This window comes from Tachypleus tridentatus, chromosome 10 (assembly GCF_004210375.1).
Source record: "Tachypleus tridentatus isolate NWPU-2018 chromosome 10, ASM421037v1, whole genome shotgun sequence".
NCBI lineage: Eukaryota > Metazoa > Arthropoda > Merostomata > Xiphosura > Limulidae > Tachypleus > Tachypleus tridentatus.
Genome location: NC_134834.1, coordinates 187277992 through 187295980, shown reverse-complemented (window position 1 = coordinate 187295980; position 17989 = coordinate 187277992). Strand labels below are relative to the sequence as shown.

Genomic DNA, 17989 nt, shown 5'->3' with positions numbered 1-17989 from the left:
CGATTTATTCGTATACAAATACACAAAGCATAACAGTTACTTTTGATGCATAACAAGAGCTGTCCACAAAAAGTGTACAAGTATCATTTACCATTTCAGAAATAGAATTGTTTACGGTTTGTTTTTATTCAATAAAAATAACGACAATGGTTAATCATCTTCGAATATTGAGAGTTCATGAGTATTTATTATTTAGAATAAAACTCGCCATTAAATACTACATTATATTAGAACGTTGTTTTTAACTTTACTTATATGAAAGCTGGATCTAAAGCAAGCACAGTATTTAGAACAGAAAGGTATGAACTTCCACACCAAACTGAAAGTCTAAACACCCATAATCATCTCACGTTTGTTTCTTGCATGCGAATCTCTGACAACTGAAACAACCATTTTCATCCCAAGTGTCTCAGGTGACTGATAAAAATACGATGGCATGACAAAGTCCTGGATACAGAGGTCTTACAACAGGCCAAGATACCAAGTGTTAGTACTGATTGAAGTCCATAATGATGCTGTGTAACATTCATGTTGACAATTTGGGAATTGGTAGCTCAGATCGTGGCGGTAGTTCACTGTAGGACATCTGACTTTGAAATAAAGCCACACAGCGTGTTTGCAAATCTAGAGTTGCCCCAAACCCGGAATTCTTCTGTGCACAGTACGGAAGGTTTTCATGTAAGAAAATAGTTTAATTAGCCATTCACGGCAACATAAAAAAAAAAAAACGTGATGGGCAAACATACACATAAAAGTAACGCTGCTATATTTTATGAAATAAAACACATTTAATGGCTTTAAAACGTATACATTTAACAATCACTGATAGAAAGCAAAACCACATATTGTTTATTACAGCAGGATCTGACGTGATGATACAAGTACAGTACTCAAAGAATTTTTTAATGTACATAACCTTGGTCACATAACTTAGTATAACACAGAAATAAACAGGTTATACTGATATTAATCAAATACGAAACATAATGAAAGCACAACTGGTGTTACAAATATCTTTTGGTTTCTTTGTATTTTTTAAAATAAAATTAACTTTATGAAATGGAATCAAACGTTTTAAATAAATATAAAAAGTACAATGAAATTTAAAAAATAAACTGAGTGGATTTTTTCCAAAGCAGTAGTAGTAATTTAATACACTTGTGATAACTGTTAATGAGGTTATCCTTACAACAATGAAACTTCGAAAATTCGTGAACTGTATGCAGTTTTTTTTTAAACTTGAACGTTATTATTAAGAATCAATCAAGTCCAGTAAATAATGGAAACTTAAAAAGCTCGTATTTGTTCATCCAATTTTTCTTAAATAGGTACAATTACAAGGGAGAGAATTACCTGAACAACAACCACTAAACTTGCCGAAAATGGTACACGTGTTTTTAATGTATTGGTTTTGCATAACTTTCCAAACATTTATGAAATTTAGGAATTGTAAATGTATTTTCGTATGTACCACACCCACAATAGAGATATTTAATTATGGGATCACATAATGTTAATTCAGATAATTCAGACTCTTGTAAAGCTTACGATGTTAGCATAAATCAAATTAACAAATACCACAACTGGGCAGACTTCAAGAACTTCAGAGTGCACATATATAAGATATGTAAAAATATCCAGTAAGTGGAACACTTCAAACTGTTACTCTGTAGTTTCAAAACAAATGAAGTGGTTATTTTTAAATGTGGAACTATGAACAACACATGATCACAGGTGCATTTCTACTGGAGATGTTGTTTACATCTTTTAGTGACAGATTACAGTTTCTATGTGACTCCTCACAGAAACCACGGACAGAAAAACATGGGGTTCAGCCAAGCCTCTTCCAGATATGGTACCCATCATGTTTAAAGTACCAGTATATTCTGACTGTATACTTACCTTTTCCACCTGGATTCTTTCAGAACCATCTGTTTGTGCTCCTCTTGAGTAATCTTTCTTTACAAGAAGCTGAACCCCCCCACACAGTGTTTGTGTGATGACCTCGGACTCACCCACAAATGACAGTTTCTACCTGGTTCTTCCACAATTGTCATTTGTTAACAGTGTAAACAGAGCACAGTTTGAAGGCATGCAGATGCACACGAGAAACAAAATGCACTTCGACTGACAAACTGTATTAATTTTCAGGACACACTTTTACATATCTTATTGATGCACACTGGGTATTCTTTTTGCAAATAATGTCAATAATATTAAGTTAAAAAGGGAAAAAAAATATATATATATATATGTGGTATTAGTTGACACTTCTCATCCCCAAAATTACATTAATAACTAAATACTAATAACTAATTTTTTTCTACAACTAGTTTTTGAAGTAATATCAGATATCAGTAATATGCATTTGTACTGTTTAAGAAAAGATAAACTGAAATAAATCTATTAATCTGTTAAAACTCTATACACAAGAGCTCTAAAGATTTTTGTACACTTAATCCATTTCAAAACATTGTACATTTAAAATAAACCAATAATTTTGTTACATTTATTCAATGCACTAAGAAATACACAGATGACTTACCGAGATGGCTGTGTAGTTAGAAGTTTAGAATACGTTAAGACACTTCTTCACTACATATCAGTCATCTGGGTAAGTTGTCCGTGGAACCCTTAGTTAACTTTATTTCTAATTGACAGGAATGTCTTCTATACCGTTAAGTATTTAACGGTTTTCTACTTAAGTCTATGACGACATGATATATCAAACACTTTAACAAATTACACTGTGAAATCTTAAAAATGATGACATTCAAAGACAAAAGGATATCTTGAGACAATTTAGTAATACCTAAAGTGCTACAAAGTAAATTTATGAAAAATATGAGGAACTTGAAAAAAAAAACCTTTGCAGACCAATAAAGCTTTGTTTTCTATCACCACCTCTTTCATTTTTAAAACAAAGTCATTCCAAACAGATTAAAAACAAATACTTGTATATGAATAGAACTTCCTCATTCCACAACTCAGTGTCAACAAAGGTTACTTATTTCTATTTATTTGGGTAAACCCATTAATTTCCCATTTTATATCAAAAATCTTACAACTGATCAACCATTTTGTTTATTAACACCTAACATTTAAAGACCAAACTTGTAGTTATCATATTACAATTACATAAAAATACCATGAATAACAGTACAATCACATTTTTTGTAAGAGAAGAATTTTTTTTTTTTACCACAAAGGTGTAACTAAAAATTAATGTTATTTGCCTGTCAGGAAATAGAGACAGAAAAAAGTATTTACACAATTTTACATTAACATGTATTACAAAATACTTTGAACTTCTATTTAACTTCAATATTTTACTAAATTACAGCACAGAATTAAGTTCTAAACAAATTATATTTTAAGTTCTGAAAAAAACAAACAAAAAAAAACCCACGAAGAGAATCAGATATTTCTGTGATGAGACTACGAGATTTCAATCATCTGGTTAGTAGTTCATGCCCTACAGACCAGACGTTTGAAACTTGTACAGTCTGATCACAGAAAAACTGATCCTGCTTATTGGCTTATTACATTTTTATATACAACTAAGTTTCTCAAAGTCCCCACCCCCACTCTTTACCTCAAAGAATAAGAAAAAAGAAGTCGTTATTACACAATCCTAAGACCAAATGTTACATGATACTATAATGATTTAACAATAACTGTGCAATCCTGCCAGTGTTGAAATATATTTGAAACTCCTAATAACAGAATACCAAAACTGATAACAGCAAGAGACTAAACACAGTTATACCCAATAGTATAGATTCTTCAATAGGTACAGTATGTTATACACAGGTTTCCATTTTTCACATATCAACAAGTATATATCTTTCATTATACTATTTTCTCTAGTTTATTTTCAGTTTTTTTAAATCTTGTGCTAACACTTTATACTCAAAGTTGACAGAGTTCCACAATACTTTTTTTTTTTAAAGTGGTTTATACTATTACATACCAGTAAATGTGACCCAACATTCACAGTTGTTTACACGACTGCTAATAAATAATACAGTAGCAGTTCTTGAACAACAAATTATCTTTGAAAAACTATTGAATAAACTTGGTTCTATTTCTCGAGTTAAAAGTGTCCATGTTTGCAGAACACAAAAGAAGCCATTGAAACATTACAATGTCTGTTTCTTATTGTTCTTGGGTTACAAATTACAAATGTAACAAAGAGACTTTTGATTTATTAACCATACAATTCCACTTCACTGAAATGAAGATAGTACTCTTATCAGAAAAATTATTTTTCTCGATTCAATCCACAGATTCATTCAAAATTTAGGACCAAAATTAAAACCTATCTCTTGCTGTGTAATCTACAATTAAAATTCCTTGTATGTTATTGTTTCTTCCAAATGTGATTCTCCTTTTGTTACACGTAACTGTTCTTTACTGCTTATCAACAAAACTTCATAGTTCTACAAATAAACTGCAAGAAATTGTAATCCCAGTATTTCGTAACCTGCTGTACTCAAAACTCTGCTGGTTGCTGCAAACATACTCTACCTTCTAATGTTCACTCATGAGAAGCTTACAGTAATTAGCAACCTGATTTACATACAAGAGTAACTACAACATTGCAAGGTTCAAACACTGCAACAGACAGTATGTGTGGAACAATAAGACCATTTCTTCATCACCTTCACTTCTGAAATGCTTCTGATGGTATAAGACTACTCATCTGAAATTGGACAAAAAAATTAATTTTAATTTTCAAATATTTTTACTGAATATTTAACATCTAAAATTAAGTGTTTGAGCTGGCAAAGGAATGAAAATTTTATTGAAACATCCATCATACGATTTCCCCTTCTCTCTTTAAGATTTAGAACTATGGTATGATTCAGAAGAAAACACAGTCCAATACAAGATACAAGAGAAAACAAATATGAAAATGCATATTAATGTCACTGAATACACTTCCAATTCTGAAATGTAAATAAAAACAAGAACTCTTTAAGCAGCAAGTATCTCTAATTAGCAAAGAAACATACCAAATGTAGAAAATAGCTTAATGTAGAAAACACATTACTTGTAGAGACCCACAAAACATGGAGTCAAACTATTATTTTTATTACAACAGTACTTTCTTTAAATATATACGATTTCTAAAATTGTACAAAAGAAATATGCAAATTCAATTGTGTTATGCTTAACATCAGTTATGCCTTTATTATGCAAAGCTTATATCCGACACAAAAATGAATTAACACTAACTTGCGTATATTTTTGTTTTAGTTTAAAGCTAATCTCCACCGTATTTAAAATCAATAAACTTATAAATGTTATTCTACAACCAATACTAAATCTTTTTTAACACCTTTAATAAACTTTTAAAACACTGTTGTATAAATATGTCTACTAAAGTATATTTACATCCACTGAAAAGAAGTGTACACACACTTAAATGGCAAGGTGTACACAAATTTTTGTTACAAATATAAACTATTATCATAGTAGATTAAATAGAATTTATCTATGAAGTTCAGATTATTATTCCATCTGGCATTGTCAAATCCTGGCTATTTTAACATTATCACATTTTCTCAAAAAGAAACTAGTACAATGAAATTGTGAAAGTCCATAAATCTAACCCCAAAATAAGGGTTGAAATAATACACCATCTTTTTATATTTGTTCTCTCCCAAAAAGTGTGAAACAGATTTGAGAGGTACAACTAACTGATAACAAAGTAACAATAGTGAAATATACACAAATTAATATAACAATGATATATTTACAAAGCAGTAATTACAACTGGCTACTAACATCAGAAACATTATAGTAATAATAATGGATGCTTCTTCAGGAATATCAACCCTTTCCTACATGTAACAACATATTTAGTTTGTTTTTGATATAGTTTCATTATTTATTTTCACAAAGTAAACAATAACAATGATCAAAACTCATAAACATATTTCAATTTTATCTTTCAACCATAGTTTGTTTATTTTTTAGGGAGTGGGGATATTTAAATCTTTCATTTGCACTGTTAACATTTAACATAAAATAGCTGTAATGTTTTGTTTCTTAAATACGTTTGTTATTTTTAGTTGAAACTTTGAAAATAGTAATTTTTCTAATGTTGATATGAGAAACCAAAATTTAAATAACTGTTTTTTAAGTACAAATTTAAGCCTACTATAGCTAATCAACTCATAATTATGTTATCAAAATGTTGGTGTAATTTTCTTTCATACAAGAATTTAAATGTATAGTATCCCTCCCTTCTTTATTGGGATTGTAAATGTTTTTTTACATTAGTTTAATCAGACATTTGCCTCTGATCAGACACCTTATCACAATACAATAGTTTTGTATACCACATAAAAGAAAGATTGTTATTACTTACCCCCTATACGTTTAAATTTGTTTGACAGCTGTTTTTCATTTTACAAAAATTCCCACTTGTAATTTGATACTAATAGAATCTTAAGGTGGATTTTGCCAAGATACGAACTACAAGATTAATTTGCACTCTTCGTATTAGCTGTACACAATTTATAACAGGAGAACAGATAAAACGTTTATATGTAAGATACAGTACTTTTTGTATTAGTTTTAACTGTGTATAAATTACTGCAAAGTTACTTTCAAGAAACTGGAATAGTGTACTATGTATTTACTGTTGACAATGTGTGTGTGTGAAGCTGTTCAGGTCAGGGATACAGGTTTGTTAAGTTAATAACAATGTATCTCACATACACTAGTTTTTATTTTATTATAAAACTTTAACTTACGGAGACAAAATCAACATCCAATAGTCAGTTATCGTGCTTTCTATTTAAAGTGTCTGCATTTCAAATACAATGAAGTTTTTGAGTAAAGTTTTACGAGTACAACTGTATAAGTCATAACATGCTGTTTCTACAACATAATTGTAGAAGATCCATACAATACAACTTTAATATAGCTCACAAGCTCAGGCCTACATGACAACCACCTGAAAACAGTATTTTTACTTGTATTTGGTTTTTGTGAGATTTCAACTTCAAATGCCTTTTTTTTGTTATGCTGGTGGTCAAACTGATTTGGAAGTAAACATTGTTGCTAAAAGGAAGTCACATTATTACATAACATTTAGTCACAATGACACTATATTTGTGTTTTTTTCCACTCTCACGGTACTTCTCTAAAACTTTCAAATATAAAGTTCCCAATAGTTACTTCATTGTAACTTACATTCAACTCATTAAATACCAGTGCAGACTTCTGGTAGTCCCATTCGTTCTCTTCCAGGCACCTGTCATCGACAAACGATAAACTCATTGAAACATATTCAGTATTTAAATTACAGGTAAAAAAACAACAACAAAATAAATTAATTGAAACATATCGTTTTAACCAAATAGATGATACTAAAACTTTTCCTCACACTGGACCTTCCACATAACTTCAGTGTCTAAGGAGTACAGTGGATTTCTCCCAAGTAGCAGAGATCGTTTAGGTCCTGGTAAATATCTTATAACAATATCACATATGTAAGGAAATACTTAACACTTGTACTTTTCTAATGTTCTACAGCAGAAGTTTAATAGTGTTTGTTGGACCAATTTGTTGATACTATTACTTTGGGTAGAATTATCCAAAAATTGTTCAAGAGATGTTTAAATATTTCTTCTTTAACTCTCTAAACACGGACTCAGTCGATCTGACAGACCATGTGACCTCTTTGCACTCATTCAGTCTTTATAAATTTCATACTACTAACTTTTAATATAGCATGTATACCTACAGGAAATTTGGTAGTCTTTCAGTGGAAAAAATCATTTTTCAGTGAAATATTTTTAATAAACAAAAGATTTCTTTACGTTTGTTACAGCTTAATTCTGACAGACACACATGTAAATAAGAGTGATGCCTCACTTGGCTGAGAAACTTTCATTCATTCCAGTCTGTCTCATGAATTGTTCAACCATTTGTTTCTTTTCAATGACAGACTTTTCTGTACTGGGACCTGGACTAGAAATGGGGCTTGGTACTGGAGTAAGCTTGTAAGCCTAAGAAAATCAAACGAGAATACAGTTATATTACCGTAAAGTTTAATCATTTTCTAGTATTCAGTATATTATATGGTTCACAACTGAACATGTATCAAAATAAAGTACTACGATTGTATCATAAACAACTTTTTTAAAATTCCTTTCTACATTTGGTGTTGCATTAGATTCAAAATGTGATCAAGCCATTTTACTATTAACATATATCAAAAAAATTAATATTCTAATTATGTTATAATTTGAAATTTAAGTTTTTATTTCTTCGTTTCAAAGGAAATACATAAAGAAACAAGCTGCAGTTTTACGTCACATAATTCACATGATATGAAAACATCTCAACTTTATCAATGGTTTACTCTCAGCTACATTGCCTGACAATGAGACGATTTTCTGGACTTCAATACATATTTGTCACGTAGGATTCAAGGTCTTCCCCTGTGTTCTCTGGCAAATGGACATAGCTTGTACAACCCCTTGTGAGTGTCATGTCTAGGACATAGCTTGTACAACCCCTTGTGAGTGGTCATGTCTAGGACATAGCTTGTACAACCCCTTGTGAGTGTCATGTCTAGGACATAGCTTTACAACCCCTTGTGAGTGTCATGTCTATCTTATTTCTTCGCTTGAGCTTCACAATGTACATGTAGTTAGTTGACATAAGAGTACATAGTCATCAACAAGAGCTCACTTTACATTATACACTACCAATAATTAACTTTAATTAGCATGCAGTGTTCAGATTGTTTTTTTTGTTTTGAATTTTGTACAAACCTACACGAGGGCTATCTGTGCTAGCCGTCCCTAATTTAGCAGCGTAAGACTAGAGGGAAGGCAGCTAGTCATCACCGCCCACTGTCAACTCTTGGGCTACTCTTTTACCAACGAATAGTAGAATTGACCATTATAATGCCCCCATGGCTGAAAGGGTTAGCATGTTTGGTGCGACGGGGATTTGAACCCGCGACCCTCAGATTACGAGTCAAATGCCTTAACCCACCTAGCTATGCCGGGCCTATGGTGCTCAGATTAAAGTAGGTGTAAATACCATTAATAGTTATCTCTTTCATCGACTATAGTACTTGAAGTGGTTTCTTATCTAAATATTCTACAGTTACTGAAACAGTTAAGTGTTCTCATTTTAATTATGTTTTGTTTGTATTTTAAAAATCATATCTGAAGGATTTAAATGATTTTTAAAAGTTCAACTTGTTGCTGCCTGGATTCCAAAATTGAATAAACAAGATGGCACTAGTGAAATGAGTTTCTGTAAAGAAGTCACCAAATAATAAAGCCCATGGGCACAAGTTGACGTATCAATAAAAAAAACAAAGACTTTTTAAGGCAAATTAAAAATAAATTTAAGCAAATACTGAAATACACAAAATATTATTAAACAAGTTTCAAAAGACTTCTACGAAGAACTTAAAAACCGTGTGCATATTTCCGTTTCTTAATTTTTAAACATTTTCATCAACACACATTGCAACGAAATAGGTAGATTTAGTGATATAGCAGAGAAAATGAAATATAAATATTTACCTTAAAAACTTTTCATATCAATTTATAACACTCAAGTAGATTATGTATACACAATGTAAAAATTGTAAGACAGAAAAAGTACTTTTATATTTCATTTTAAAAACACCAAGTTCAGAGTTGGAGTGCAAATAAAAATGTATCTTGGGACACCTGGTGTGAGAATTAACACTTTTACTGATAAAGCAGAGAACAACATTTTGTCCTTCTTAAGTTAACATGAAGATGAACAAAGAAGGTTGAAACTTTGTTTTTTGTTTCATTAATAAAATTGTTAATATCCACACCAGCCATCCCGAGATACATTTCTATTTCAAGTGGGTTTCTCGTCATCACACAAGTGCAAATAAATACATTAAATAACAATTTGTTTTATTAGGAGTAGGAAAAAAAAATTTTACTCCTATGAAACTACATGCTTTCAGAAACATTCTTGTCAAATTTCAAACAATTTTGTCTAGTTTTATTTCTACAATAAAATATTACAACAGTCACAGTCGTCCTTAAAATTTAGGGACATAGTTGTCATCAGGTTAAAACCTTCCAATCAGAATTACCACTCAAACCTGACTCTTTACTTGTCCTAAATGTAAACATAGCAACTGAATAAATGATGCTATTAAAACAATCAAGTTATGACCATATCTGTTTGTTTTAGAGCAAGGCAACATTGAGCTATCTTCTGTGTCAGAATCAAACCTCAGATTTTAGCATTGTAAGTGCATTAATTAGTGCTGTCCCACCAGGGATAAGTTATAAATACCAATAATATACAAATAATTAAAATATGTTTATTCGTGAACTGAAACAATGAAAGAAGTTTTTATTGCACAAACAAGTATTATAAATACACTTACTTAAATGTGTTTTTAAATATTATAAATTTACATTAATCACAAATAATTAATGTACTTTATATATCTTACCTCTACTTGGCTGTGAGAGGCGACAGAAATGAATAAGCTGTCATTAACAACTGAGAACCTATAAAAAGTAAGATATTATTAAATCTCACAAACTAAGATACTAGCTGGGGCTAAATAAAGTAAGATATTATTAAATCTCACAAACTAAGATACTAGCTGGGGTTAAATAAAGTAAGATATTATTAAATCTCACAAACTAAGATACTAGCTGGGGCTAAATAAAGTAAGATATTAAATCTCACAAACTAAGATACTAGCTGGGGCTAAATAAAGTAAGATATTATTAAATCTCACAAACTAAGATACTAGCTGGGGTTAAATAAAGTAAGATATTATTAAATCTCACAAACTAAGATACTAGCTGGGGTTAAATAAAGTAAGATATTATTAAATCTCACAAACTAAGATACTAGCTGGGGCTAAATAAAGTAAGATATTATTAAATCTCACAAAATAAGATACTAGCTGGGGCTAAATAAAGTAAGATATTATTAAATCTCACAAAATAAGATACTAGCTGGGGCTAAATAAAGTAAGATATTATTAAATCTCACAAAATAAGATACTAGCTGCGGCTAAATAAAGTAAGATATTAAATCTCACAAAATAAGATACTAGCTGGGGCTAAATAAAGTAAGATATTATTAAATCTCACAAAATAAGATACTAGCTGGGGCTAAATAAAGTAAGATATTATTAAATCTCACAAACTAAGATACTAGCTGGGGTTAAATAAAGTAAGATATTATTAAATCTCACAAACTAAGATACTAGCTGGGGTTAAATAAAGTAAGATATTATTAAATCTCACAAACTAAGATACTAGCTGGGGTTAAATAAAGTAAGATATTATTAAATCTCACAAAATAAGATACTAGCTGGGGCTAAATAAAGTAAGATATTATTAAATCTCACAAAATAAGATACTAGCTGGGGCTAAAAGTAAGATATTATTAAATCTCACAAAATAAGATACTAGCTGGGGCTAAATAAAGTAAGATATTATTAAATCTCACAAAATAAGATACTAGCTGGGGCTAAATAAAGTAAGATATTATTAAATCTCACAAAATAAGATACTAGCTGGGGCTAAATAAAGTAAGATATTATTAAATCTCACAAAATAAGATACTAGCTGGGGCTAAATAAAGTAAGATATTATTAAATCTCACAAAATAAGATACTAGCTGCGGCTAAATAAAGTAAGATATTATTAAATCTCACAAAATAAGATACTAGCTGGGGCTAAATAAAGTAAGATATTATTAAATCTCACAAACTAAGATACTAGCTGGGGCTAAATAAAGTAAGATATTATTAAATCTCACAAACTAAGATACTAGCTGGGGCTAAATAAAGTAAGATATTATTAAATCTCACAAACTAAGATACTAGCTGGGGTTAAATAAAGTAAGATATTATTAAATCTCACAAACTAAGATACTAGCTGGGGCTAAATAAAGTAAGATATTATTAAATCTCACAAAATAAGATACTAGCTGGGGCTAAATAAAGTAAGATATTATTAAATCTCACAAACTAAGATACTAGCTGGGGCTAAATAAAGTAAGATATTATTAAATCTCACAAACTAAGATACTAGCTGGGGTTAAATATTTGGCCCTACTTTTCAAATTCAGCACATAAGTGGTGAAATATTTTGACAAAATATTTTAATAAATTTATTCACCTCTCAATATCCTTATGTCCATGTTGTGGTTTTTCCATCTTAAATAATTAAAACATATTAAAAATATATAGGAATAATGTAATAACACACCTTTCTTCAAAAGGTATTACACACTGCCTGGAATAAAGTGTGAAATTTCTTATTATTTCGTCAAAATATTTCAAAAATTAGAAAGATAAAATACTGATATTAAGTGAATAAAACATCATCAATACCACCATTGTTATAATTAGGATGTGAGTGTTAGAACTGCATAATCTCTATTAAATACCCCTTATTTGTGGATATGAATAATAAGACAAACAACAGATAAAAACACTTACCCAAGGCCTTGAGGAACAACAACAAACCCTCTACTGAATGTCCATAACTGTTGTTTGTGTTTTGTCTTTCCAACTAGAAAAAAAAATTGTGATGAGATTTTTGAAAATTTAGTATATTTAAAAACCAAGCTAAAGATAACATACTGGAGTAGCAGTATTAAAATAAGAAATTTCAACTATATTCTAATACGTTAATGAAATTATTTCAGCTCAAGTTGCTCCTTTCCTACACCAAAAAATGGATAAAAACTCAAAATTAACTACAGTGATAAGTAACATAAAAAAATCAAAGTCCCACAGCAGAAGCAATACAGTCATGCTGTACATATCTATTCAGAGACACGTTACTCATAATACTATAAAATTATACCCAAACCTCTGATTAGGTTACCTAATTCAAGATTCACATACAGACGGACTTATTTTCCCTTGCTGCAGACAAATCTACATCACATAGTTACACGGGACTGCATTCACATGGATTAGGACACTTAAGTTAAAGCGACTAAGACATTTATGAATACATAGACTTTAAAGTTTAAACCTCATCTTAAAATAATTAGAAATTATTTTACTTATTTAAATCAGAAGCATACAACATCTGTCCTCCACATGTATATTCTGTATTCTTAATGGGAAACCCTACCATTATTTCTTACTCATAATTTCTTCTCAATGCATATCTTAAATTCCAGTTTCACATTCTATCTTTTTATTTCTTTCTCAGCACTCAGTAAAACAAAGTTGTTCTGTTCATTCATAATAACAATAATATCAAGTTAAAGAAACAAACAAAATATTATATTAAAATCATTAATTTCAAAATATAATAGGAAGGAAAATAGTTTGCACCTGAACCTAAAAAATACATCAGCACAGTCTTAAGACATAACACGGGAAATTTTTTAATTGGTTCTTACCCATGGTTAAGAAACTTGAAATACTGACTGATAAAGAAAAAAAAGGCTTAATAAGAAGACAAGTACTATCTCATATCAACATAGCAGTGGTTCTCAAATGTTTTCATTCACAGACAAGTACTATCTCATATCAACATAGCAGTGGTTCTCAAATGTTTTCATTCACAGACAAGTACTATCTCATATCAACATAGCAGTGGTTCTCAAATGTTTTCATTCACAGACAAGTACTATCTCATATCAACATAGCAGTGGTTCTCAAATGTTTTCATTCACAGACAAGTACTATCTCATATCAACATAGCAGTGGTTCTCAAATGTTTTCATTCACAGACAAGTACTATCTCATATCAACAAAGCAGTGGTTCTCAAATGTTTTCATTCACAGACAAGTACTATCTCATATCAACATAGCAGTGGTTCTCAAATGTTTTCATTCACAGACAAGTACTATCTCATATCAACAAAGCAGTGGTTCTCAAATGTTTTCATTCACAGACAAGTACTATCTCATATCAACATAGCAGTGGTTCTCAAATGTTTTCATTCACAGACAAGTACTATCTCATATCAACATAGCAGTGGTTCTCAAATGTTTTCATTCACAGACAAGTACTATCTCATATCAACATAGCAGTGGTTCTCAAATGTTTTCATTCACAGACAAGTACTATCTCATATCAACATAGCAGTGGTTCTCAAATGTTTTCATTCACAGACAAGTACTATCTCATATCAACATAGCAGTGGTTCTCAAATGTTTTCATTCACAGACAAGTACTATCTCATATCAACATAGCAGTGGTTCTCAAATGTTTTCATTCACAGACAAGTACTATCTCATAACATAGCAGTGGTTCTCAAATGTTTTCATTCACAGACAAGTACTATCTCATATCAACATAGCAGTGGTACTCAAATGTTTTCATTCACAGACAAGTACTATCTCATATCAACATAGCAGTGGTTCTCAAATGTTTTCATTCACAGACAAGTACTATCTCATATCAACATAGCAGTGGTTCTCAAATGTTTTCATTCACAGACAAGTACTATCTCATATCAACATAGCAGTGGTTCTCAAATGTTTTCATTCACAGACAAGTACTATCTCATATCAACATAGCAGTGGTTCTCAAATGTTTTCATTCACAGACAAGTACTATCTCATATCAACATAGCAGTGGTTCTCAAATGTTTTCATTCACAGACAAGTACTATCTCATATCAACAAAGCAGTGGTTCTCAAATGTTTTCATTCACAGACAAGTACTATCTCCTATCAACATAGCAGTGGTTCTCCAATGTTTTCATTCACAGACAAGTACTATCTCATATCAACATAGCAGTGGTTCTCCAATGTTTTCATTCACAGACAAGTACTATCTCATATCAACATAGCAGTGGTTCTCAAATGTTTTCATTCACAGACAAGTACTATCTCATATCAACAAAGCAGTGGTTCTCAAATGTTTTCATTCACAGACAAGTACTATCTCATATCAACAAAGCAGTGGTTCTCAAATGTTTTCATTCACAGACAAGTACTATCTCATATCAACATAGCAGTGGTTCTCAAATGTTTTCATTCACAGACAAGTACTATCTCATATCAACAAAGCAGTGGTTCTCAAATGTTTTCATTCACAGACAAGTACTATCTCATATCAACATAGCAGTGGTTCTCAAATGTTTTCATTCACAGACAAGTACTATCTCATATCAACATAGCAGTGGTTCTCAAATGTTTTCATTCACAGACAAGTACTATCTCATATCAACATAGCAGTGGTTCTCAAATGTTTTCATTCACAGACAAGTACTATCTCATATCAACATAGCAGTGGTTCTCAAATGTTTTCATTCACAGACAAGTACTATCTCATATCAACATAGCAGTGGTTCTCAAATGTTTTCATTCTTGAGACAAGTACTATCTCATATCAACAAAGCAGTGGTTCTCAAATGTTTTCATTCACAGACAAGTACTATCTCTATCAACATAGCAGTGGTTCTCCAATGTTTTCATTCACAGACAAGTACTATCTCATATCAACATAGCAGTGGTTCTCCAATGTTTTCATTCACAGACAAGTACTATCTCATATCAACATAGCAGTGGTTCTCAAATGTTTTCATTCACAGACAAGTACTATCTCATATCAACATAGCAGTGGTTCTCAAATGTTTTCATTCACAGACAAGTACTATCTCATATCAACAAAGCAGTGGTTCTCAAATGTTTTCATTCACAGACAAGTACTATCTCATATCAACAAAGCAGTGGTTCTCAAATGTTTTCATTCACAGACAAGTACTATCTCATATCAACATAGCAGTGGTTCTCAAATGTTTTCATTCACAGACAAGTACTATCTCATATCAACATAGCAGTGGTTCTCAAATGTTTTCATTCACAGACAAGTACTATCTCATATCAACAAAGCAGTGGTTCTCAAATGTTTTCATTCACAGACAAGTACTATCTCATATCAACATAGCAGTGGTTCTCAAATGTTTTCATTCACAGACAAGTACTATCTCATATCAACAAAGCAGTGGTTCTCAAATGTTTTCATTCACAGACAAGTACTATCTCATATCAACAAAGCAGTGGTTCTCAAATGTTTTCATTCACAGACAAGTACTATCTCATATCAACATAGCAGTGGTTCTCAAATGTTTTCATTCACAGACAAGTACTATCTCATATCAACATAGCAGTGGTTCTCAAATGTTTTCATTCACAGACAAGTACTATCTCATATCAACATAGCAGTGGTTCTCAAATGTTTTCATTCACAGACAAGTACTATCTCATATCAACAAAGCAGTGGTTCTCAAATGTTTTCATTCACAGACAAGTACTATCTCATATCAACAAAGCAGTGGTTCTCAAATGTTTTCATTCACAGACAAGTACTATCTCATATCAACATAGCAGTGGTTCTCAAATGTTTTCATTCACAGACAAGTACTATCTCATATCAACATAGCAGTGGTTCTCAAATGTTTTCATTCACAGACAAGTACTATCTCATATCAACATAGCAGTGGTTCTCAAATGTTTTCATTCACAGACAAGTACTATCTCATATCAACATAGCAGTGGTTCTCAAATGTTTTCATTCACAGACAAGTACTATCTCATATCAACATAGCAGTGGTTCTCAAATGTTTTCATTCGCAGACAAGTACTATCTCATATCAACAAAGCAGTGGTTCTCAAATGTTTTCATTCACAGACAAGTACTATCTCCTATCAACATAGCAGTGGTTCTCCAATGTTTTCATTCACAGACAAGTACTATCTCATATCAACATAGCAGTGGTTCTCCAATGTTTTCATTCACAGACAAGTACTATCTCATATCAACATAGCAGTGGTTCTCAAATGTTTTCATTCACAGACAAGTACTATCTCATATCAACAAAGCAGTGGTTCTCAAATGTTTTCATTCACAGACAAGTACTATCTCATATCAACAAAGCAGTGGTTCTCAAATGTTTTCATTCACAGACAAGTACTATCTCATATCAACATAGCAGTGGTTCTCAAATGTTTTCATTCACAGACAAGTACTATCTCATATCAACATAGCAGTGGTTCTCAAATGTTTTCATTCACAGACAAGTACTATCTCATATCAACAAAGCAGTGGTTCTCAAATGTTTTCATTCACAGACAAGTACTATCTCATATCAACATAGCAGTGGTTCTCAAATGTTTTCATTCACAGACAAGTACTATCTCATATCAACAAAGCAGTGGTTCTCAAATGTTTTCATTCACAGACAAGTACTATCTCATATCAACAAAGCAGTGGTTCTCAAATGTTTTCATTCACAGACAAGTACTATCTCATATCAACATAGCAGTGGTTCTCAAATGTTTTCATTCACAGACAAGTACTATCTCACCCACTATTGTTTGATAACACACATACACAAAAGAATGCTGATTTTGATGTGATTTGCATTTGGGACCAGCTCCTGAAGCAGTGGGACACAAACCACACTTAAGAACCAGTGCAATACAGCACTTACTAGAACAGTTTGGCACGTCTGTCAAGCAAAAGAACACTTGTGTACAACTATACACTTAATTTTAATAAACTAAAATGTAAATATTCAAAAATAAGAATTGATAAAAATATCACTGCACAACAATGTTTTTGAAAAGTTTTGCTTCCTGAAAAGTTTTTGCTGATTGTGACAGGTACCGGCGTTGGTAAAAGAGTAGCCCAAGAGTTGGCGGTGGGTGGTGATGACTAGCTGCCTTCCCTCTAGTCTTACACTGCTAAATTAGGGACGGCTGGCACAGATAGCCCTCGAGTAGCTTTGTGCGAAATTCCAAAACAAACAAACAAACAAGTGACAGGTACCTGGTGGGTATGCACAAATATAGTTTTGGTTTTGCTTCATCACGTGGGAACTCTGAGAAATAGACAGTTAACTGTTTACCAGCAATAACCTATTTAATTGCGTTTATGTTTCTAATACACTATTAAGTTCAACATAATTAAAAGTATTTTGCTCCTGATTTTCATTTGTATTCAATGCCCGG

The 17989-nt window shown here is 31.4% G+C and overlaps 1 protein-coding gene across 1 annotated transcript in view; it reads right to left on the bottom strand.

Annotated features, from left to right (window-relative positions):
* Positions 1-768: 768 nt before the first annotated feature.
* Positions 769-17989, bottom strand: part of LOC143231155 (nuclear RNA export factor 1-like) — a 70736-nt gene continuing 53515 nt past the window's right edge. The window contains exons 21-25 of the mRNA XM_076465811.1: positions 12503-12575; positions 10490-10547; positions 7894-8027; positions 7210-7270; positions 769-4705 (exon numbers count right to left, since the gene is read on the bottom strand). Of these exons, the coding sequence (XP_076321926.1) occupies positions 4667-4705; positions 7210-7270; positions 7894-8027; positions 10490-10547; positions 12503-12575 (365 nt within the window). The 3' untranslated portion in view covers positions 769-4666. The remainder of the gene's footprint in view (positions 4706-7209; positions 7271-7893; positions 8028-10489; positions 10548-12502; positions 12576-17989) is intronic.